Genomic DNA, 25,982 nt, shown 5'->3' with positions numbered 1-25,982 from the left:
CGATGAGATATAATACAACTTGTGAAGCCAGCCTACTCCTGATGACAAAATTAGACCAACTGGGAAGAAAGGGCAGACTAATTTCTACAGACCAGTTTGCAGCCTATTACTCTACATGGCAAAGGAATGTCTAAGTAAATAACACAATGCAACTATTGAATGAAATCTTTTATTTCTGTTACTCCAGTGATAGAGCTTCAACACAATCATTCGTTTTTGAAAAAAATGTTTTAAATTCTGACAATTTCATTGCAAAGACTCAGGAAGCTATCTAGTGTCTAAACAAACGTTTTAAACTGTGCGTCCTTCAAAACAATCAAATGTACAAAAATTAAAGAACATGGCATATATATATATATTGTTAAAAGCAAATCATTAACTAGAAACATTTGGATTAACCCAAAGAGAATCTATCAATGTCTTGTGTGCAGCTTTGAGCAGAGTACAACACACACTAGACCTAAAGCTTCATTTTTGAAATATTTGTTTAATACTTACATATAAAAAAAAACAAAACAACTTATATATCACCTAGTCAGGTGAAGGAACGTTGATCATATGGGGGGGGGGACGACACCATTCCTTATTGCTGGGGTCATTCTGAGTTAACACTTTGTGCACCGAGTCCTGTTGCCATGGCAACACGTGGATGCTTCACACAGCAGTCAGGATCGAGTCGACATCAAGACAGGACATAGTCACCATGGCAACACAATTTTTTCTGACCAAAGACAGAACAGAGCAGCTTCGCTGGTCACACCACAAGAGCCAATCACACATCAATAGTTAGCTGTTTTAAAATAACTTGTCTGTGGCTACACTCCCTCATTAACATTGGAAAGAAATAGACCAAGACATGTAAATACAAGTCCTTCACAGATCAAAACAACTCCAGGATATTTCAACTAAGACATAGTTGCTACCTTTCATCAACTAACGGTGTTCCGTCCCCTTGGGGAGACATGCCGCCCCCAAACGGAGAGCCCATCGCCCTACGAGCTGGACTTTGTTTGGGGGATGGCCGAGGGGATTTGGCCGTTTTCTTTCTGTTGGCCCACATTTCTGCCGCCCGCGCCCAGTCCATGTCACTGCTGGACCCAGCTGATCGCTCATTCTGTCTGGGCGTGCTGTAGGATGTGGGAGTCTGGGTGACCTGACGAGGTGTTCTGGCAGCTGGTGTTCGGGGAGTGACACCAGGCCATGGTGCTCCTGGTCCCACTGCCGGACGAGGAGTTGGCTGGTAGGATGGTGTGGCTCCACTTCTTGGCGTGGTCATGTGTGGTCCTTGGTAGGAGGAGGAGGGGGTAAACATAGGTGTCATCACTGGAGTAACAGCCGGCTGAACAAGACACAAAGGAAAGACATTAATTTATGGCCATGGCATGAAATACACTGCTAAATAGAACAAAGGAAACAAATACTGTAAAACAAAACAAACAAATACTGTTAAATATAACAAAGAAACAAATCAACTGCTGAATATAACACAAATAGATTGCTTAACATAACATATGCAACAATTGAAGGACCTAAATCAAGAAAGTGGTCAAGTCACTTTTTTTTGTGTGGTCAATTTGAGAAAAATGGCAAAAAAAAAAAATGTTTATTATGTTCCTCATGATTATGTTCTTGTGGGCTATGAACTTAAATTGAGTGTTCCAGTCTTGATTATCAATTTTCCACTGGGCTATCTTAGGGATCAGGGGCGGTTCTCTATAACTTACTTTTCAGTCAACATAAGAAGAAGGGTATTCATTTTTTGAAAGAGATTGGACTCACTAGCGGATCCAGAACTTCAGAGTGGGGGGAGCGATTTTTTTCCAAACCCTAACCCTAATGCCCAGTAAACCCTAACCCTATGCATAAACGTGCGTACAGCATATATATATATATATATATATGAAAATTTAAAAAAAAAGAAAAAAGCAGTGTTTCTTAACAAAAAAAAAAAGTCATGTTGAGGCATTTCTCTTGATAGCTTGGGGTTCTGGGGGAGCACTGTAAGCCAAAAGCGTTTTCTTGTATTTTTCACTGCAGAAACGCATTCTCCTGACATCTACAGCTCATTACTAATTATTGGGGTTTGCCAAAAGCGTTTTCTTGTATTTTTCACTGCAGAAACGCATACTCCTGACATCTACAGCTCATTACTAATTATTGGGGTTTGCCAAAAGCGTTTTCTTGTATTTTTCACTGCAGAAACGCATACTCCTGACATCTACAGCTCATCACTAATTATTGGGGTTCGGGGAGAAGCCCCAACGCCAAAAGCGTTTTCTTGGATTCTTCACTGCAGAAATGCATTCTCCTGGTATCTACATCTCATTACTTATCAGTGAGTTCGCCCTGACGCCAAAAGCATTTTCTTACATTCTCACTGCAGAAATGCATTCTCCTGACATATACAGCTCATAAGTAATAATTGGGGTTCCCGACGCCAAAAGCGATTTCTTGCATTCTTCACTGCAGAAACGCATTTCCATGACATCTACAGCTCAGTATTTAAAAAGGAACTTTTGAAAAATGTTTTACTTGAAAAATATTCTAATATGAATTTATAGGCCTTTACTACATTGCAAATAAAACTATTAGAAGATACCCCACATATTTAGATTAAGGCTTTGAGGATCGCCGCCGAAAACAAAAGTTCGAAAAATAATATTTATATAAAAAAAAACTCATTTGTAAGTTATACATTTATTTCAATAGGCATGTTTGTAACTTTGTTTTGTCACAAAACTATAATCTAAAACTCTAAAATAAATTTCTGAAGTGGAAGGAGGAATGAAGTGGGCCAATTAGATTCTACTCTAAATTTTTTTGCAATTTTAGGATTCAAGCATAAATTGTGAGCTATAGTCCCAAATTTAACTAGAAAAATTGCAGATTGAGTAAAGATTGAAAAAAGGCGGATTGGAAAAGAATATTTGTGTTGAGAACTCATCTCAATCGTTATTCTTCTACTGAGAAATTTGGTATGAATTCCAAATTTTCCAAAGCAAAGTCTTTCATTAAAAAATTATGATAAAAAATGATGAAATTACATAAACTCTGTCGCCATATTTGACTATTCTGTTTTAAAACATCGTGTTTTCATCTGGAAAAAGAGGGGCGGTAGAGTGAAAACGATTAATTCTCGCTCCTTTTTATAATATTTACTAATGATTGCATTTGGCATTAAAGAATAGGGGTGGGGCGACTCGATATAAGAAACTCAAAGGGTTTAGGTGAAAAGGGCAGTAGAAGTATTCGCCCCCCCCCCCCCCCCCAATCGGCCAACACGGGAACGACATAATATAAAGATTGGTTAAAACACTAATAACAAGTTTTAATCATAAAGATATTTAATTGATATTGTTAGCATGCTTTGATTTCTACAAATAAATTGGACCGCCCCCCCCCCACTCGAAAATTTATGGAAGGGAGGGTGGGATTGATGCCACCCCACCCCCCTCCCGACCCCATTAAGTCAGCCAACATACTGGGGGGGGGGGGGGGGAGAAATAATCTAAAAAAAAAAAGTTGAAATATAAATAATTAGTATATATTATTAACATAAGTAATAAATTCGTATACAAATTGTGTTTAATTCCATACTAAAATTCGTCCGCCCCCCCCCCCCCCCCCATCCGCCAGTGATTGGACTAGACCCCCGTCTTAGATTGACAAAGATAATATACTTATGATTATTGTGTATATGAATTATGAGCTAAACTAATGTAATGTGATAAGGCTCAAACCAATGCAGTGGTATGACAGGTCAATTGTGTTCCTTTTGTTTATACCATTCAGTGCTACAAGGTACATGCAGTTTCATGCATAAAGTGGACATAGCCCACCTGTACATCTTTTCAACGGCACTATATACACATGTGCACACTTCAAACATGAGATGACTTGTCAGAAGGTGCACAGACCATCCTGGTGATTAAATTTGTAACTCAATTTTGAAACAAATGTGACCACCTTCTTGCACTAAATGCCTTCAATTATAATTATCGCACATATTGAAACACTGGACACCACAAATGAAACAATTGCTGAATAGTACAAATAAAACAAATTAGGTCTAATTTCCTGTCGAAAACGGTAGAATAAACTGTTTGCTGGATGCCACATATGAAAAAATTATCTTTCTATAGTAATTGTTTATTAATCTTAAATGGCATCTTCTGTTCAGAACTGAGCCCCAAGATCATTTTTCTTTAATTTCAACAAATTTATAAAAGAGATATTTTTTTCTTATTGATATCATTGACACCTAACAACTTAGATTGGTCATAAACTGGACAAAAACTAATATTGAAAATAAAGAAAATGAAAATAATCTTTACACCTGTTCCTATTTGTCTACTGCTAATACTGGGTTAAATACACAGAAACTTCTTTCCTAGCACCATAAGAGCATGCACTGGGTAGGAAGTAGGGGTCTAAAACTTTTTTTTTACGGAATTACCTGGAATCCACCATAGCCTCCAAGTCCTCTTTGGGGTGTTATAGTGGGAACAGAACGTGGAGTTGTACCGTGTGGTGTAGCAATACGGTGGCCATACACACTGACCGGTGTCCGACCAACAGGTGTCCTACCTGGGGCTGAAATAAAGAGCAACAAACAAACGCTTTAAAAAAAAGTCATTAAGATAAGATAAGATAATTGTTATTGGTCCTATCAAATGGAAATTCAATTTGACTACAACTGACAACCTCAGCGTAACTACTGTACAATAACAATATAGATGCAAATATGAATAACATTCACACATGAAACACATACACACACTCACAAGCAGAGCTTTAACTAGCAGTAAATAATATTAATCCAATGCACAGCCTGAGGTGATTGACATGTATTTAGGTCAGCAAAGAAGAGTTCTCACTGATTTCTCTCTCCAATTATTTACAAGGGCTCGTTGGTTTGCAGCCCCAGACAGCCAGTAGCGATGTAGGCGTATTATATTTTTAGTGAAATAATCTTTAAATACCTTGAACAAAATTTTTTGGTGAACAAAACTCTCAATATAACTTTTATTCACACTATTCACAGGTTCACCATGAGAAGAGCTGTAGATCTAATAGCAATGAGTTGGAATGATATTTAAACAAAAACCCAACTCATTCCAAATGCACGTCTTTACTCTCATCTTTCATATATCAAACCTGTCTCCTTAACTAAAATTAATGATGACAGACAGCTCATGATTTCATCATTCTTCACCACTAAAAAATGAAAACAATCGCTTTCTTTCCTCATTGTAACCAAAGAAACACACATCCACTCTTCAGCCATGTGAAAGCAGTATTCTTAGCATGCACCACTCTCTATTACAAAAAGAATACATTAATTGAAAACCAACATACTAAGATTTGAAACTGGGGTTGGACATTCAAACACTACAAACCTGCACCTTGTGTTCTAACATTAACTTCCATTGTGCTCTGACTGCAATAGCCATGACACTACTCAAGTCCACATTAGAGTCCAGTTCTAGTCAAGTTAATTTTTTAGTCAGGAAGAGCTTCTGACATTTTTTCCACTCAAGGGACTTGGTAAAAACTGTGCCAGAGAGCTTCAAAGAATCCTACTTTTGTCTAGCATAGAAGAAAGTCACATCTAGATGGGAAGCGTGGTGGAGAGGCCAAGTGCGCTTGAACTTGGCCTGGCTACCTAGAAGGGGGCTCGAGGTTCGACACCCGACTCGGGCAGAGTTGTGTTTACTGAGCGCCTAAAGGCAGCACGGAAAACCAACTCCTAGATACCCCCCCCCCCCCCCCCCCACTGGTCCACAAATGAGATTGGACCAAAAGCGCTCTGAGCATGCCATAAGCATGAAAGTAGCGCTATATAAAAGCTATAATATTATATATCTAAATTACCAACAGTTTAAATTGGTGATTTTGTAGACAGATATACCAGCTAGCTCAACCTTTTATTATAACTCAAGCTGTGAGGCCATACATTCCAGCACAACAACTGAAACTCACTTTGATGTGCCCCAGGTGTGGTGTAGGTAGACATAGCTGGAGTTCGACTGGAGGGTGTCCCTGAAACAAACATACAAAATTTAAAATCTTTTCTATCAATCTGAACAGATCTAGACACTGGTCATGAGAATTTAGCACTAGATACAGACTATTGATGGCATAGCTTAAGTTGAGGGGTGTGGTGAAATAGTTACTATGTGTTTATGTTTGTGAGAATATGCTCACAACAATGATTTAAGTGTGCAAGTCTCTTTCGTCAGTTCATGTGTCGTTCTAGTTTAATAAAGCCTTGTTTTAGGTTACTCTTCGGTGTTCCGTTATATCTTATTACAGGCGGTACAAAGTCTTGGTGAGGACGGTAGTTACATTACTTTCAACATTACTTTTCACTTGTATTCAAATAATGCAAGCATCAATCTTGCTGAATTTCATTTAAAATGGTTTTGAAATGCACCAAGAGGGGATAAGCCAGCACATGTTAAGCTAAGTGAAACTGACACTGAACTCACCTGGTATTGGGTCCCTGAAATGTTCCTTAAACCACCTGATCAGAGAATTGACACTTTTGAATATCTGGTTCCTGTACTTGATGCCGTCAGGAGTGACAGACACGTACTCATGACGTGCCACATTGCGTGGCATGTAGGACAGCAGAAACTTACCAGGGTACTGCTTGGAGGCACTCAGCAAGTAAGGAATTCTGGGAATATAGAAAAAAACAATTTTATTTTGAACTGAAGGAATCTAAGACACAAAAGACGATGGTCAGTTGTAGCTAAGGTCAAAAGATTAGTTAGAAAGGGGGAGGGGAGGGGGAAGGGGCAACATTTTTTGTGGTCAATGATATTTTTTCCCCACAAGTCCCATCATGCACTTCTCCTATGAGCATCCACTAAGAAACTTTAACCCCTATCCTTTTATTTTAACCTTTTCCAATCTAAACTTAGTAGCTTTGGAGTTTTTCTAATAACTGATGTTGTATATAGTTATAAGATAATTAAATTAATTAGCATTGTTCTTCTTCCAAGATATAATCTGTGCAAAGCTAAGAGTAGAGAGAGTATAACAGTATCATGACCATTCTAATGACTTGCAAAGTTAAAAACAAAGTTTCCCCGACTCACTTGAATGCTGCTTTCTTCTTCTCCTCTGTTAAAATCTTGTCCAGGATCTCCCTCTTGCCTCCTTCGGCCTCTCTGTAATATCTGAAGGCCATGATGTCTCGTACATTGGCCGCTATGGGTTGGATGTAGCGGGCCACAATTTCATCCAGGTCTTCGAACTCCTGCACCATTGGAAAGAAAACATTAGTCATGTAGATTTTAAAAATTAAAAACACTAATACACCAAACACAAATAATAAACACAAATACACTAAACACAAATACACTAAACACAAATACACTAAAACACAAATACACTAAAACACAAATACACTAAAACACAAATACACTAAAACACAATGACATTCAAGCAAAACATACTAGATGGTGAACTTTTGTTATTAGGCTTTTGGCATGTATCAAAAGAAACACATGATATCCTTTAAAAAACAAAACAAGCAATCATGATGAAAAAAAAACTAACCTCTCCATTGATCCACAAAGATTTGCCCAAACTAAAAGCATTCTCTTTGCCTTCTTCTCTGATGTCTATGTGTTGTAGAATGCCATCACACAATTTCCAGGTGGCAGTCAAGTGATCAGAACCCTGGACATAATCAGTTCATATTGAAACATTTTGTATTGTTAGGAAAACCTAAGACTAACTCTGCTTTATTGATCTGAATAGGAACTGTGTTATGATTACTATGTAGACTCAAAGAAAAACAAAAACATTCCGTAGAAAACAACAAAAATAAAAAGGAACAGAAACTATATGCTTCAATGACTAGAACATATACTGTAACGGATGCATGTGTTATGACCAAGTTGACTCAAGGTGAACTTCAAACAAACGTTTATTACAGAATGGGCCACAGTCTAGTCTGTCACTATAGAACGATGTTATCCCCTTGAGAATCTAGCGGTAACTGATTAATTAAAAGTCTATCCTAATCTTTAACCCAAAGTCTATGTCGTCACTATAAAATATACGTTCACTGTCGGTCTAATAAAGTGCGCAACCCAACTAACTAAACTAGCTATCTAACAATACATGTTTTCCCCCCAGTCATCAGTCCTAGATTTTGAGTGTACAAGTGCCTATTCAGCTAGCTAATCGAAGTGCCTGTTCAGTTAGCTAAACAAAGTGCCTTTTCAGTTTGCTAATCAAAGTCTCTGTTCAATTGGCTAATCAAAGTCAAACAACTGAAATGTATCCTAAACCAGAAGACAGATTTACCTTGCTGCTTGGTCTAATGATGACATCCCCCTGGTCCATGTTGGCCAGAAGTTTCTCACATTCTTTGTAACTGACATTTTGAAAAAACGGATGAGCAATGACTCTCTTGATGTACGCTAGGAAACAAACATGTTTTTTTTATACAAATCAGTCACAACGTTATATGTATAATAAAAAAATGTCTTTAAAAAAATTCTATTGTTAAACCAATAATTTACATCGTAAAAGTCATTAAGGGAGTCCCTTAACAGAAAACAGCTTAAAAGATGTACTTATGAACCAATAGATCACCCAAACAACTTAATGCCCATCCTGGGCTGATAAAGACATTTCCACCCCATTATTTTGTTTGCTGTACTCACTCTGTCTTGCTTGGAGTTTCTTTTTTTCTTGTTCCTTGTCAATATTTGCTTTCTCTGTGTCATAGTCATAGTAAACATCTTTCTGGGGCCTAACAAAGGAAATCAGACACAACTTATACAGTGGTCATAGTAAACATCTTTCTGGGGCCTAACAAAGGAAATCAGACACAACTTATACAGTGGTCATAGTAAACATCTCTCTGGGGCCTAACAAAGGAAATCAGACACAACTTATACAGTGGTCATAGTAAACATCTCTCTGGGGCCTAACAAAGGAAATCAGACACAACTTATACAGTGGTCATAGTAAACATCTTTCTGGGGCCTAACAAAGGAAATCAGACACAACTTATCGAGTAGCGCGAATTAACTTAATAGCAAACAAAATCTGAACTGATAATAGTCAATGCAACCTTGTGTACAGCTTGTTATGTAACAAAAAGAAATTAAAACTTATTTTATTACTGACTATGAATTAAAATTATATCATATAGATGAGTCTATACTAAAAGTTCCAACTCAGTTTTTAAGGTCATCCTCCAATATCTTCCTAAGAAAAAAAAAAGCAATCAAGTCCTTCTCACCTCCAGATGCCATCCTTGTCTGCTAGATCTGAGGACTTGCTGGTTAGCTCCACTTGAAACCTCTCAATATCTATCTTAGTAATGCGACAGTGGACAGTCATTCCAATCTGGACTCTCTCCTCCGGGTCACGAACCATGCTGTCACTGATATTTTTGGTGTGGATGAAGCCAGTCACCCCGCTGTCCAGACGACACTTGACCCCCACAGCAGCTCCAGGACAGTTGCCACCGTCAAAGTGACTCCATACCTACAAACAGACCAACGCTAACTTCAGTTAAAGCAAGGAACAAATGTAATGTCAAAAATCTTGGTGCCTTATGGGAAAAGTAAGTTCCCCCCGAGAAATAATTAGTTCATTGTCAGTTGTGTTTTGTAGCATTTCTGCTTTGACTTGGTTTTCAAGTGACTTGACCAGCAATATATTCAATGACTGTCCTTGCTTTCCCAGACAAATTGTCCAGGACTTGATGGACCTTTTTCAAGAATTCAAATACTGGTCTCTGTCAATGTTTAAACTATTACATAGTAAATGAATGTGTTTTTCTTTAGATGTTAAGAAATTGAAGAGAAACAGAATTTAAAGGTCTAAGGCCACCAATGTTTCTGCAGTTATATTTATAATTAAAGCTCAGCAGTTCAGTGGTCATTAACGAAAAAGTGAAAAAGTGAAATAGTGAATTGTAATGACATTTGAGTTGAACTAATTTTGAAGACTGTTACACAGTAATTAAGTAGGCGTTTAGTGGACTACGTGACAAAGCAATTCACAGTACAAAGTAATTTATTGGACCATGTAACAAAGCAATTTAGTGGGACTGTTACCAAGTAATTTAGTTGACTATGTTACAAATTAATTTAATGGATATGTTACAAATTAATTTAGTGGATATGTTACAAATTAATTTAGTGGACTTATATTACAAAGTAAAGACTCCCAAGACTTACATCACTGAGTTCAGGGAACTGGGTGGAGTGACAGAATGGACACTGCCACAGACCAGACTCATCATCTCTGACTGGGTTAGCTTGGTCCAGTTGTTCACCCTGTGGACGTTTATGGGCAATGCCAGTGACCTGGACCTGAACAAGTTTACCTGGCAAGTAAACAAAGTGTTCAATAGTGACATCATGGACTTCATGCACAAAGGTTAACAATTAAAACAATTTTAGAAATAGCAATCAGTCTAGAGAGGGTTGACAAGTGGCAGAGTGGTAACAACCACTTGTCTACCTATCAAAGGGACTGGAGTTCAAATCCCAAATGGGTTATATTTGCGCCATAAGGACACCTTCTCCCAGATTCACCCTCCCCACATGTCCAAAAAGAGAGCATTTGTAAAAAAATATTATTCAACGGTGGGATTTGGGGCAAAAACCACTTGGCTTCCTATCAAGAAGGCCTGGATTCAAATCCAGACTAGAGCAGTTATGTTTGCTGAGTGCCTAAAGTCAGCACAGAAACCATTTCCCAGATACTCCCCCCCCCCACCCCACTGGTCCACAAAAGAGATAGGACCAAAGTGCATTGAGCATGCTATAAGCATGAAAAGTTATGCTATACAACAGCAAATTAAAAAAAAAACAATTCTACAGAATGTGGTTAACGTTTAAAACCAATTGCTAAATAAACAAAAAACATCAACTAACATTGTGTACCACTAGATAAGAACCAAAACCTGTCTGACACATGAGAAATCTATGCTTCAACAGAAGCAACATCAATCACTAATCACAATTTCTTACCAACATAGAAAGTCTCTGGTGTTTCTTTCGTCAGCATGTTAAACCTTTCTTCCAGTGAAGGAGATCTGTAAGGTGTCCTCAAATCTTTGTACCTCTGGTTCAGTTCGGCTCGAATGTCATACAATGTGATATGCTTGTCACCATAGCCCTAGCAACACAATGGAAAATTACAAACTGGATTTAGGGACTTCAACAAATTACAATATACAGGAATATGGTGGGAAGCGTGGTCGAGAGGCTAAGTGCGCTTGAACTTGGCTTGGCTTGGCTACCTAGAAGGGGGCTCGAGGTTCGACACCCGACTCGGGCAGAGTTGTGTTTACTGAGCGCCAAAAGGCAGCACGGAAAATTAACTCCTAGATACCCCCTCCCCCCACCGGTCCACAAATGAGATTGGACCAAAAGCGCTCTGAGCATGCTATAAGCGTGAAAGTAGAGCTATATAAAAGCTATAATAATAATATTGTTATGGTGTGAGTGTGTGTAGATTCTGATGTAACCATGAGTAAAAGTAGGGTTGATAATTAGGCTGTGTTGGTTGAATAGATTCTGATGTAACCACAAATAAGTCCATCGCAGTTGAGGTTAGACATAGGGTGAGTGAAAGATGAAGTAGCAAGACAAGCTGGAGGTGAGTGAAAGAACGATGTAGTTTTAACGTGGGTTGTGATTTGTTTGATTTGCTTAGGATATTACTATTATATCTACAACTTAACAAAGGTTTAGTTGGTCTAGCTGTCTGGAGTTGCTACTTAACAAAAGTTTAGTTGGACTAGCTGGCGACCCTAAGGCAGTTTGCAGCACCCAGTGCTACACTCTGGCAGAACCTGCGACGCCGCTGACCCCAAACTGTATCAGCACTGCCGTTCTTTTGGATACATCAGCTGCGTGGAGAGGGGGGAACTGATGTGTGGGGGACATCGTTCCGACCACAGCTCATTTCCATGAGATGGTCTATAGTTGCTTCGCAACTGAAGGAGGCCATAGTTTCCAAACAAACTATTCTGCATATTTACCTGTCTCTCTAACTCCTCAGCGAAGGCATCTAAATCCAAATCCTTCAGCCTCTCTGGACTCTCCAGAATTTCTTCCAGGGCAGAAGCTGGGTTGGCATCCTCCGCGGTGTCATCATATTCCAAGGCATCAACCGCCATCTTACGGGCCCACTCGTATGCCTCGGGGTGGACACGTGACCCATCCAGAACATCCACATAAACATCAGATCTGAGAAAGAACCCAAATGTAAGTTAAAAAAACAAAACCTAGCTAGATTTCACACAACTGACTATATTTTGTAAATGGTTTCAACTTCCAAGGATGTTATCGAAGCTGAACCAAATGAGGCATTCTTCCTATCAAATACATTTACTTTTGTCATCGACAAGAAAGAAAATTATGTAAAACAGAAAGCCTGTATATTTAGTATTGTCTGGGTTTAAACATAGACAAAAGTTCAGCTATTGAACAAAAGTAGAATTACAAGTCCATTCTATGTTTTAACATAGTCAGCTATAATCAAGAATTTTACATGCAGACATAAGCTTATTAAAGATTTTAGATATGGGAAAATTTCCTTGAATACATACGTGTCACCAAGCTGGTTTGTGTCTATCATGATGAAGCCAGCACAATTGATGAAGACTTTGGGTCCCATGTCACAGATAGAGACAAGCTGAGTTCTGTTCTCCAGCCGACTGTTGTTCTGTTTCAACATCTGTAGAACAGAATCCACTTCCATTACATGACAATGACTTACTTAACGATGAATGCAAGACCATTTATAGAGCAAATACTTTGAAAGAAATTAACCCTTTTACTGCCACTGATATAAATATTTGTTTTCATAGAAATCCCCTGAATTCACATTCATAATTTTCTTTCCAGAGTCATTAAAAAATGAATACAGGTGAAATGGAAACTTATTAAATCTATGAACACTCTGTAAACCAAACAGGTTTTTTTTTTACATAGTTTTAACCACAGAAATAAAGTCATTAAAAAAATAAGTTTCTCAGACCCCACAAGAGTATTCAGACTTCAATGTAAACAAAGACTAGACTGACCTTGATAATCTGGGATGATTTCCTTGGTCCCAGGCCACAGACAAACTGCAGGAGAGGGGCTGTGTAGGGGAAGTTGAGAACCTGGTTGATATCCACACCTACTTCATTCACACGATTCACAAATTCCAGATACAGGGCTTCTAGCAGCTCTTCTTTGGGTACAGTGTCCTGTTGATAACAATTTAAAAAAAATTGAAACCTAAGATGAACTCCAATTGGCAACAGAGCAGGAAGGACTAATCCTCCTGTTGTGCTCTGGCAAGAAACTAGGCCATACGGCATAATGCCTAATAGCCTCCTAAAAAGTCGAGTAACTGTTCAGACAAGTCCCCCCTTAGCTCCTGGAGCTAGGGACACTCGTGGATATGCGACACTGTTTCGACGCTCTCTCCAAGCAATGGCATTGAGTTCATAGTTCGGACGAACCGGGCAAAGTATGTCCCAATAGAAGTGTTCGGCCCTACACTGCACAATGATTGCTTGGCCTGACCACCTCAACCACTGATCGTTGCGATCTGAACAGACAGGGATTCAGGGCATTTTTTTTACACTGACACATATAATTAATATGTTTAAATAAAAAATATGCTAAAATGCTAAATCCATAAGCTTACCTTGAAACTCATAAATAAATCTAGTCTGCTAACAATGACTAACCTGAAGTGGGTGATATTTCAGACACAGGATGTCCTCATCTGGATTACACAGCTGAGCAAATTCCAAGAGTGGGTCCTGAAGTCGACGTGCAATAGAGATAGCATGCCTGAGTGGAGCTGGGTATTCTCGGAACTCATTCTATAGATTTGTTCAAAACAAGAAAAATCAATGGAACAGAATTCAACAATTCAATTGCACATTCCATAACTTTCCCATGTCAGTGAAACAAAGAGAATGAAGCCTTTACCTCCGCCCTCTTGGTGTTCTCAAAGATCATGGCCAGCTCATTGTCAACCAGCTCAACATTGATGGCAGGCATCTGGTGCTCCATCTCTAGTTCAGACAGGATGGCCTTGATGTCATCAATGATCATTAAAGCTTGGCTGCATGAAAACAAGTTCAATAATCCAATGAGTTCAGAAGTGAACAAGAGCAGATAACAATTTAACAACAAAAACACCCAACTGCATACTTACAACCCTGCCAGGCACCATAAACACTCAAGGGATCAACAACCAACTCACATTTCTTCAGTATTATGAGATGGGGAATAACATTCCGCCCTTTTTGCATCTTAGCCACACCCCCACTTCCAACTCTTTTACACCAGTGGATTTTTTGGGGGGCCTCGATAGACAACAACACCGGACAGAAAAGTTAATTAAAAGATGCCAAGATGACCTACCGAGACTCTGAAGTCACTGCTATAACATGGGGCTTCTTCTCTGCTATAAACTCTTTCAATTTCTCCAAGTCTTTGGCCTGAAGAGACACAAACAAAACATAAACAGAACGTAAACAGGAAGCCAAGATTTGACACGTTCTTACTAGTCGCAGGACTGGAGATTCAAATCTAGGTCAGCAGTTTTTATTGTCTTTATGCCTTACCTTCCCTTTCTTGTCCAACTCTCGCCAAGAGTTCTTTCGTTTGGTCAAGTTTTCCATCCTGATATACTCCATCACAGAGGCATCCCCGTCAATGAGGGCACCAAAAGCTGGAGTGTCACTGAAGAGACAAAACACTTCAAAGTAAGCCATCTCAAAAATACACATTTCCAGGTCAGGGAATACACATTTCCCTATCGGCATGTAGGGATCTCTGGTAATGTTGATAAGTGAAAGAACAGCAGCAGTTTTTTAATTAAGACAGTCAAAGCACCTCAAAAAGTGCATCTTTCACACTATAGCACACTGAGTATGCTAATGGTCCAATCTCTATAGTAGACATGGTGGGAGACGGTATCTGTACAGCCTTTAGGAATCCAACACAACTCCTCTCAAGTTGGTATTCAAACTCAATCCCCTTTTATAGCTAGCCAAGTGGTTTGTGCCACTCAGCCGAAAAATGAAATAAAAAAAAAAAAAAACTTCTTACTTGCTAGTTGAAAAGGCTATTCCTAAGACTTTGAGACCATCTTCATTGTTGGATTCATCAAATTCATCTTCTAGTTGTTGGTCCATTTGGTAAGGAGCTACCTTCAGCCAATTGTAAAGTTTACGAGCACAAGCCTAACCAATGGAAACAAAGAACCAGCCTTACAATTATACACACAGATCTGCAGCTGATACTAAATAAAATAGTGGAGAAAGCTCCATGGCTTCCTTTTGATTTCTAAATAATGAAAAAAAAAAAAGTAATCTAACCCTAAGCACTCCTTCTCGGGCCTCAGTGATCAGCTTAGTCCTTAATTCTTTCTCCATCTGGGGATATAATATCTGGTACAGGGCTCTCTTGAGAGCCTCACTGCGCTGTATGTTCCACTGTTGGACAAGGTGACTGAACTCATCCTGACGAGAGGTCCAGAAAAATTAGTGCATTTATAGTCGGCATACACACAATACATTTAAAAAATTGGTATAGTAACATACACATCTCTATTGGAGTAACATACACATCTCTATTGGAGTAACATACACATCTCTATTGGAGTAACATAGTAACATACACATCTCTATTGGAGTAACATACACATCTCTATTGGAGTAACATAGTAACATACACATCTCTATTGGATGGAGTAACATAGTAACATACACATCTCTATTGGATGGAGTAACATAGTAACATACACATCTCTATTGGAGTAACATACACATCTCTATTGGAAAGGCGCTGTGGACATCTCTGAGTGGAGGATCTAGGTCTAAGTAAGTCATAGGTCTAAATTATGACACTCAAAATCTAACAAACACAGACTGCCTTTAAACTTTGACAAGTAAACTGACTGTAATTTTCGGCAGTACTAAGCAAACTATAAATAAACAGATGGTTTTGATGTGAAGCAATTACCCTGTAGTAAAGCTGTTTTATTTCCTCAAAGTAGCTGGTGCTAGTAGTGGACTGGTCATCATCCTCCTCCATCTTAATACTAATGGTCAAGAGACCATCTTCTTCAGCCTGGAGGACATAAGACACATTAAGGTATCACTTAATCTTAAGTATCCAAATGACTGCAGTCACTATGAAAATCAAAATGTTACCTTAAAAATCTTTTTCATAAGTTCAATAAAACAATAAAAAAAAACCCTTGTAGTGAAAATGTGAAAAAAACTAAAAATTAGTTCAGTGTTTATGTAACCAGTGAGAGCCATAACCATATTCAAATGTTAGAGCTTAATCTTACATTAAATACGAACTCAACTCCATTCAAAATATATGTTCTACAGACACATTTACCTGCATTTACAGACAAGTCTTTCATTCAAAACATACTTTTAACAACACAAGAATTACCTGCACAAGTTTCAAGAACTGGTCATCTTTCAAATCCTTCACAGGCTTCCCTCTGAGATATTTGACAGTGAAACAGTTGTGACTTTCATCAATTAACTACAAAGACAAGAAATAAAATACAGAATTACCAAGGACAGTTTACAATAGAACACTTCACCCAGTATCAAAACTGTTGACTCAATATTTTTTCTCCAAACCAAACAAATATTTATCAGTGCAAGAAAAGCTGCATACCTTCATTCCTTTCTTAGTCGGGGCCACTCTCAGTTTGGCCCTCTCCTGGAACGCAGTCCTAACACTGGCTCTGACTAGAGGATCATGGGACAGCTGCATGGCCACCATATGTTGACAGCCTTTCAATACATCTTCTGCAGCTGGGAATGATCTGAAATAGTATTGTTTTTTTTTTGTACTTTAAGGACTCTTAAAAAATCAAAGGGAACTAATTCAATAGTTTAATTGAGTTTCACTAACCTGCAGATGTAATCTCTGGCAAGTTCCAGTGGTTCCAATGGGCACTGGTTGACATCATGGCGCTGGTAATTATCACGAAGGTTCTCACCAAATTCACTGGGTTTCAAGCCAAACTGGCGTGCAATTTCATCTGTAATAACAGTTTTAGATGAGTGGTCAGCTTGAAAGAATTAAACTATAAACATAGTTAAAACAAATTTTGATGCTGGTCATTAATTTATATCTCACAAGTAAAACAATATTACTTGGAGAACAAAATAACCCAACGTGTATAACAGCATACCCAGTTTAGCGGTAAGGCAGACTGAATAGCCGCTCTGGCGGTGAGCCTGTTTCATGGCAGAGCCCTTTGGTTTGGGATCAGCCTCAGCCTCCCCCTCCTCCCTGGGGCGATTCTGTTCATTGTTTCTCATGTTGGGGATCTCATGGCCGTAATACAGCAGAAAGTTCTGGTACACATCATGCAACTCTTCAGGAGTTTGGACATTCTTGACCCTGAGGAATAGAAGAGAATGTATGAACATGGCTGATGTGCTAAGCATTGTCAATGTGTTATTATCATTACTGAGCATTTCAATTATACAAATTCAAATATACAATTCACTACAATAATCTCAATAAATAAAAAGACATTTAAAATATACAGGGAATGTTCAACAATAAACATTTCAAACTGAGATTCACAAAATGTCTTTTTCAGAGTTTAAATCTGATACCCATGGGAGAGTCAGAGTGTGTTAATATGTGATATAGCACAATTATAACGATAAATAAATCACAATGACATGCAAGGATGGATTTTTATTTTTAATGGACCTCATACACAGATTGTAAATAAACACATTTAGCCACGTCATTATATTGATAAAACAACGAAAAATACATATTACGTGACAGCCTTTATGGATAACATAATTTGCAAAGAAGATATATAGAATCACGTGGCTAAATGTTGTTTGTTTACGATTGGTGAATGAGGTCCATTGTTAACTGTTGACATTAGACTCCTAATTACTACCTAGAATTGTAAGGAATCAAACAACTAACTGGCCTGTGATGGTATTTAAATTCCTTTCACTTCTTTGTTACCCCCCTTTTATTTCCTACGCATTCACATCATGCTGCACACTGATCGCAACAACTACTAACATTAGAAATATGTCCAGTTAAGTACTAGCCCCCCCGAATTTTGTTGAATTCATTTTTAGTATGTAGTCTGAGTAGCATTAAAATAGTTTTTCTAAATCTTAAATTTGTACTAAAGTAATCGCTTTAACTAGCTCTATTGTTTCTTCTGCCAAAATGATGTTACGTTTATCAGGTACTTGGCAAAGATTGTTTAACCCACTTGCACCTACTTTCAGATTGAAAAAAAAAAACCTCTATTGCCTAACAAAGAGAGATAGCTCTGAATTAAAAAAAAAAATTAGACTAGCACTCTAAATAATGTGTCCTACCGCAATAGGTGCTATTGGGTTTAAGCAACCTGCGGAAAAGGAGAAAAAAAAAGTTTAACATGCACAAATACGGCACTGACCTTTCTATTTCTGCATCACTGATTGGTCGGAACAAGACAGACGGCTTGTCGGGGTCAGAGTACCTTTCGTACAGATACTCTTTCATCTTTTCAAACAGACGTGTCAAGTTGGACCTCCTAGTGCAAAGCTGCATCCACTGAAAACAACGTAATAAACTAAATAGAATTCAGAGATGCACTATGTTGATATCGACAGCATTATTAAGACTCTATATACAGTGTCACACAATTTTTTTTTTTGGGCCCTTAGAATAGAATAGGGGGCCATGTTGGCCAAGTGGCTAAGCGCCTGACTTCCAAGTACAGAGATTCTGAATTTCAGGATTTTTTAGGACACACCTGAGTCCACCAAAATGGATACCTGACTTCAGTTGGGGAAAGTAAACGCATGCCCTATAGAATACAAAGTCTGAAAGGAGAACTAAAATATCAATTATTTTTTTTTGCAACTATTTTCAGTAATTTGTTTATAACCTAAAAACACCCTAAGAAACAAACGCTTGTCAATTAACCTTTTCATCCCAGTGATAAACTTTCCACAAGTCGTTGATGTTCAACTCTGGCTCCACATACTCCTTACGATAAAAAGCAATGAAAGGAACCTGCAGGAAAACAAAACAAGCAATAAAAATAAGACAACATTAAAACCATGTTATGATGCTGCACAATGTTCAAACAAACTAATTTGAAGTAAATTGTAAATATTAAACTTTTGAATATTCCCAACAGTCAACGCAAGAAACAGCTTTGATTTAAAAAGGCTCAGATTTAAAAAAAAAAAAAGGTAAAGATTTGAACTCACTTCTTGGCGCTGGTTCCTCATGAAGCCGAGGGCTTGTTTAATTTTACTCGTCATGGCATTGGGAGTTCTGCGATTAAAGTTATTTGTTGCTCCCATGTGGTCAATGTCCAGAAATGTCTGAAACAAAAAGAAACTCTGTTAATACCACAACATGTTATTCACAGCTACAAACCAAAACTAGACTTTAGGGTCATAGGAAAGAGAAAATTTGACTATAATAGAACTAAAAAATAGAATAGACAATAGAAGTAACAAGAGAATAGATAATAGAAGTTCATGTTTTTTACCTGTTGAGATATACACGGTGTGGCAAAAGCTTGCTTGTAAATCCAATCTGCTTCCTCTTCCAGCTCAGCATCATCAGCTTCTTTGACTGGGATACGTCTTAACTGATAACATAAAAGAAAAACTAACAACTATAGTACATACAATCAAGACCACATCAATACTTAATTATAAAGACATTAAAAACACAGACTTAAAAAAATGTCCACTATTGCGCTCAAAAAGCAAAATGCTGATTCATTTATATAAATGTCCTTTATGTTACAAGCTAAATAAATATTAGTTATTGTAACATGTACGATGAAACCCAATCCACACAAATGTAACACTATTTTGGTGCTCTTGAATTGGAAGTAAACTTGAAATAGACATAGATATAAAAAAAAAAAAAAAACTTGACTGAATTCTTTACCTGAAACCTTTCTGGGAAATCTGCCACTCTGATGGCGTTGTCTGCGTCAGTGAAGTGCCCTCTCTCTAATTCACTGGGCTCAAAAACCTGTAATAAAAGCGTATTGTTCAGTAATGCAACACATTATCCAAACAAAACATGTACAAAGATTTATTGAAGAAAAAAAAGAGTTGAAAATGAAAATCCCAACAATGAATCCAAATCTAAATGGTCTATTCATCTTGGAATATAATTGATAAAAGTTTACTGTATCAAATACCATTTACTGTTGTTGGGTATCTCCTCTATATTTCTATTAAAGTAGAAAAAAAAACAACAAGAGATTGATCTTAAAAAGGGTTGAAGCTGTAGTTAAAACCTGATTGACCAGCGTTAATGTCGTTTTTTTTTAAATGCAGCAGTGAATATTAGAAATAAACACTTCTGCAATGGGGCAAGCGCTGGTTGTAATGCCTTTGGTACTTGCTCTGGTATCTATAATGCATGATGTAACGGTTGTCCAGGTTATTATCAATGGACAAAAAAAAAGAGACATACAATTATTACTTTTTTTTGTTAGTTTGTAAAAACCGATGACCTTTACCACACAGAATTAAACCACTGAAAGCAGAAATGCGAAAGAGGGTTTAAGTTTCCAGTGCCAGATGGATCAGACAATCGTGACTACAGAATTAATGAGCACACAAAAAAATTGGAAGGTAAAACTATGTGCGTTACTTACATCAAAGATACTTTTCTTCACTGCTTTCTTTCTGCCGCCTTTCTTCTTCCTGGGCTCCCCGTCTTCACCTTCCTCGTCCTCCTCGTACTGTAAGGAGAAACACACACACACACACATTAGATTGTTCAATGCGCAGACATTCACAAGAGATACACAACCGGGTATATTTGATAACTTACAAAGCCTGAGAATTTAAATAACAGTATTGGGAGCAAAAAGAAAATCTTGCCTCGTCTTCTTCCTCAAAATCCTCGTCGTCTTCATCGTACTTTTCAAAATCGGCAAAGTCAAAGTCCACACCGAAAATCTCTTGAGCCTCTTGTAGTGCCCTGCGTGAAAGTTCAAGCTTTGAAGCACCAACAAAATACTTATAACATACTGGTTAAAAGGAAGACAGAGGAGGAAGAAGAGAATGAAGACAGAAGGGGGAAGAAGAGAATGAAGACAGAGGAGGAAGAAGAGAAGGAAGACAGAGGAGGAAGAAGAGAATGAAGACAGGAGGAAGAAGAGAATGAAGACAGAGGAAGCAATGTGAAAACAACATCAAAGAACGACCAGGTCTGTCATTGAATGAAATTCTAACCAAGGCGAAAGACAGAGAGGAATGGAGAACAATGGTTGACAGGTCCTGTGTGGTGCCCCAACAGACTTAAGGGATAGGTGAAGGTAAAAAAAAAAAAATTTAATATTTTGCTTAGAAGTATCGGTACGACTTAGGCGTGGGTTAATGAGAAACAACACCAAATTCATTAAAAGGAACTCACGCGTCACTGTGAATCTTATGTTTCTTTTTCTTCTTGCCCTTACTGATAGAGTTGCCTTCCTCGTCCACAATGAAGTCATCCACATCTGAAATAAGTCGGCAGTTTTGTACATCATCAATCTAACTGCTCTAACACTATCTTTTAATCTTATCCCACATCACATAAGCTTTACAAACGGCAACACACCAGACTCTTCCTCCGAGTCAAACTCTTGAATATTTGCTGTATCCTCTGCCGCTCTGACAGATTCAGCCGGACGGGCTCCTTCTTCCTCTTCAGTCTCATCAAACAGCTGCTCTTCAATAGCATGTTTACCTGCAAGAACATACAACAGAACCATTTAGTTTACACCAGACTACCACATAATGTAAATAAATCAAAAACACTTCAGTATCTTGTCATGTCAAGTTTGGACTTGACAACTACTCAAATGATACCTACCAGGAAATGCAACTATCAGAGAGCACCGAACATTTTATGATAGAAAAAAATAAATTTTTTGTCTATGCAGTTTAATAGAGAAAGACCTAGAACATGACGAAACATTGTTTACGAGGAACCGAGAGAATAAGCAAGAGAAGATGAAAAGTGGTGGGGGGTTTTTTTTACAGAGGCCCACAGAACAGGATGACGAAGATGCAGTTTTATGTATGACAAAAAAAAAATAAATATATATATATATATATAAACAAAAGACCTATCACGTTTGAAAAAATTTCAAACAACAAGACTCTCATCTCATATGTAGATAAGTTACTGAGACATGATAGCTATCATCATCCGCCTCATCACACGTGTAACTAAGTTACTGAGACATGATACATACCATCATCCGCCTCATCACACATGTAACTTAGTTACCGAGACATGATACATACCATCATCCGCCTGTCCTTCTTCTTCTTTACCACTATCTTCATCGTCTGACATCATTTTGATTCTTTTGCGTTTTTTCTGGTAAAAACAAATTAACAATCAAGTTGTTTATACTATTCAACTTAAAATTTTTTTTAAGTAAAAAAATTGAAGCAATGGTGAAATTTTTGGAAAAGATTAATGAAAAAAAGAGATCAAGAATCAGGGCAGAAATTTCAAGTTGCTTCTATCATATCAGAAAATGAGGGTTCCAACCTCTAGGCTCAAGTGGTGAGCCACAAAGCCAATATTATTTATGGATCACTAACATGGAGTTTAAGATTATTAACATATAATAAGATCAGCTTAGGAGGAAAAAGATATATCCAATCAAAGAAAGACAATAAGAATAAAGGCAGCAAAGACCTAGCTAGATAACTTGAAAAACTATTTGACATTAAGAATCAAGGCTGAAAAGACCTAGCTAGATAACTTGTAAAAACTATTTGACCATAAGAATCAAGGCAGAAAAGACCTAATTATGTAACTTGAAAAACTATTTGACATTAAGAATCAAGGCAGCTAAGACCTAGCTAGGTAACTTGTAAAAACTATTTGACCATAAGAATCAAGGCTGAAAAGACCTAGCTAGATAACTTGTAAAAACTATTTGACCATAAGAATCAAGGCAGAAAAGACCTAATTAGGTAACTTGAAAAACTATTTGACATTAGGAATCAAGGCAGCTAAGACCTAGCTAGGTAACTTGTAAAAACTATTTGACCTTTCTGTCCACTTTGATGCCCAAGTTGTCGTCAATCAGGTCATAGTCATCATCGTCCAGCTGGTCATCATCTTCGTCTTCATCCGAGTCACCCTTTCTCTTCTTCTCGTCTTCCTCGCTAACGTCTTCAGCATCCTCTTCCTCTTCTACATCTTCATTGATAAAGTCTTTCATTTCTTCCGCAAAAGCTGCCTCGTCTGTGGAACAAATTGAATGACATAATATTAAGCCACTAGTATTTTAGCATGACTACCGAAGGTTACAAGAGCTTTATGCACATGAAATTAAACAGCAATGAAATGTACAATACAACACACTAATCACACTTAAATGTTAATTCGGTGACATATTTTTACGGTAATCAATCTTTAAAAATAAAAAAGGAAACCAACCTTCTTCTTCCTCCTCTTCTTCATCGTCTGATATCTGAATGGCGCGTTTCTTTTTCTCCTTTTCTTTCTTAATTTTTTTACGAGGCCGGAGTTCACCATCGGATAGTTCTTCATCTGAACTTGCATCTGACACCTCAGCCATATTTTCCACAAAGTCCATTTTTGGATCTTAAACTAAACAAATAATTAATAATTTTTTATAAACTTAAAATACATTTATAAATATTAATTTGCTATGAGCTTTTTAAACCTTAGTTACAAATGATAGTAAATCTTGATCTAATCATGAATATATATGAATTAAAAATTTTGAGCTAGGGTAAAGATCAAAACTAGAATGTGATTCACTGTGTGCAGCTGTTAATTGTCAAAAGAGGACTTACAACTTAATAAAAATTAAATTCTAGATGACATTACCCAAAATTAGAGCTAACACTTTAGAACCTAAAAGTACAATTATTAGATTGTCTTATAAATAGACTAGATGGATCTAGATTATTCTAGCTAGATGAGTAGATCTACTTCTAGTAGTGTAGATACTAGATGTGTTACAGTGTAGTACAGTAATATAGTATCATCTCTACTAGACGTTATATTTGATTATATATCTAGACCACAAAATTCTAAACTAGCTAGAAGATATCTAGATTCTACGTCTAGATTCAAGACAAAAGATATAATTTATTAATTAAGATTTATATCTAAATCTAGACAGATCTAGATCTAATAATTAAGTAAAAACAATAAACATTCACTACAATGAACTGAAACATTTTTTTTTTAGATTTAGATCTAGCTAGACTCTATTATTAGTCTATAAATTGAGACTGAGTCATTGCCTAGATCTAGACTCAAGTCATCTAGACCTAGAATTAGAATATTATCACAATATCAGATCAAGATGATGATACTTGAAGAGAAGATATCTACATTTTAAATCATAAATCTAGAAATGATACTGTTACTGATAGATCTAGATGTAGAGTTAGATTGTAAGGTATTGTTAGATTTCTAGATCTAGACATGATATAGATAGACTATAATATAGAATATAGATCTATCATAGTCTGTCTAGATCTAGAGTAGTTTATGCTATTCGGACACCTATAGGCCAAAATTTCAAAGTTAGACTTTGACAGCGCATTATTTGACAATTGTTCGACATAAAAATATGAACACACTTATTCTACCAAAATTAGGTCACTGGGATAGTGACTTCTACACAGACTTTTAGACTTATTTTATGTTTGCATGAAATAAATTTTGGTAAGAAAATTGTAATTTTATTCAAACTCACTATTAATTTTTTTTTATCGAATCAAACAACTTGGCGTATGAATCATTCTTTTTTCTTACATAAAAAGTTAAAAAAGACAGTTAAATGGAAGGAAGTTGGGTCAGAATCATTGGAAAATGGACTTGTCACAAGCACATAATAGATTTATACAGCGAGCTAGTTTCATATTAAATATCAAAATAAAGATTTAATGACCACAAAAACAGCGAGTGTCCGGATTAAATAAACTACTCTAGATTTAGATTATTCTAGATTGACTAAATATAGATCTAGAAATATCTAGAAAATTAAAATTATAGTAGAATCTAGATATCTATCATCTATAGAATTAGAATCTAGTAGAATCTAGATATTTAGATCTAGTAATTAGATCTATAGATTATATTTTATAGACTATCTTAGTATCTATCTTATATATTAATTAGATCTATATAATACACTGTATTATACAAACGTTACTGTCTTACTGTCGTTACTTGAATTTGATCGTTCAAGACTCAAGTTGTGTTTTATTTTATGTATATTTATAACTATATTCAGAAAATATGGATGGTTGCCTGGTCGTGCGGTTTGCGCGCTGGACTGTCGTTCGGATTTATCAACGGTCGAGGGTTGAAACCCTGCCCGCTCCCATCCCCCGTCGTCCCCCGGGAGGTTTGGACTAGGAAGTAAACTATCTTCAACTCTGAAGGAACATCCTAAACATGTAAAACATATTACAAAACATTTTACAAACAATATTCTATAATTGCTACTTTACTTTTGAGTCTTCTGTGTCTTCTAACTTCTAGACTCTAGATCTATATAGATCTATACTGTCTATCAGACTCTATCTATAGTGACTATAGAATAATCGTTACAATCACTGAATCAGGGATTCTGAATCTTAAATCTCAATGCTGGATCATACTGGATGTTGTTTATTGAAATGAATCAAAATGAAAGGAGTGAAGTGATGCTAAAAGTTTAATTAAAATTACAAGTAAGATTTAATATCTCTAGATTCCAGATCTCGAATGAAATTTAAGCACTTTATTATTAGAATAGCTAAATAATAACATTCAATCTACTTACGGACTGTTGTGCTAGAACAAATCTAGTTTACTAATTCTAGATCTGTAGATAGATCTAAATCCTATTTCATCTACTAGCTAGAGCTAAATATAGATCAAGGCTATTGTCGAACTTCC

General features: G+C 37.0%; 1 protein-coding gene across 1 annotated transcript; it reads right to left on the bottom strand.

Moving 5' to 3' along the window:
- Positions 1–155: 155 nt before the first annotated feature.
- Positions 156–25,982, bottom strand: LOC106060652 (transcription elongation factor SPT6). The gene is made up of 38 exons (XM_056005778.1): positions 25,867–25,982; positions 23,496–23,669; positions 23,104–23,300; positions 22,343–22,418; positions 21,651–21,779; positions 21,465–21,549; positions 20,930–21,029; positions 20,701–20,787; positions 19,980–20,066; positions 19,570–19,671; positions 19,283–19,399; positions 18,993–19,082; positions 18,481–18,617; positions 17,227–17,438; positions 16,944–17,073; positions 16,704–16,854; positions 16,470–16,565; positions 16,026–16,133; positions 15,380–15,523; positions 15,111–15,244; positions 14,624–14,741; positions 14,421–14,497; positions 13,983–14,118; positions 13,736–13,873; positions 13,079–13,246; positions 12,602–12,729; positions 12,032–12,239; positions 11,016–11,163; positions 10,218–10,366; positions 9,272–9,519; positions 8,688–8,776; positions 8,326–8,441; positions 7,570–7,692; positions 7,107–7,267; positions 6,492–6,682; positions 5,983–6,042; positions 4,457–4,593; positions 156–1,339 (listed from the first exon to the last, which is right to left on the bottom strand). Exons 2-38 carry the CDS (start codon positions 23,653–23,655, stop codon positions 920–922), a joined length of 5,157 nt encoding a protein of 1,718 aa, XP_055861753.1. The 5' UTR covers positions 23,656–23,669; positions 25,867–25,982; the 3' UTR covers positions 156–919.

The sequence above is a fragment of the Biomphalaria glabrata genome, chromosome 12, assembly GCF_947242115.1.
Source record: "Biomphalaria glabrata chromosome 12, xgBioGlab47.1, whole genome shotgun sequence".
NCBI classification, from domain to species: Eukaryota; Metazoa; Mollusca; class Gastropoda; family Planorbidae; genus Biomphalaria; species Biomphalaria glabrata.
Note: the sequence above shows the minus strand (reverse complement) of the source record. Positions and strands in the feature narration are given on the sequence as shown.

Excerpts from the sequence above, each read along its gene's own strand:
- LOC106060652 (XM_056005778.1), bottom strand. The coding sequence starts at position 23,655 with ATGGACTTTGTGGAAAATATGGCTGAGGTGTCAGATGCAAGTTCAGAT. Across the intron at positions 22,419-23,103 it reads GCATCAAAGTGGACAGAAAG|AAAAAACGCAAAAGAATCAA; the intron begins GTCAAATAGTTT and ends TGTTTTTACCAG. Across the intron at positions 16,134-16,469 it reads AGTTCTTGAAACTTGTGCAG|GCTGAAGAAGATGGTCTCTT; the intron begins GTAATTCTTGTG and ends TATGTCCTCCAG.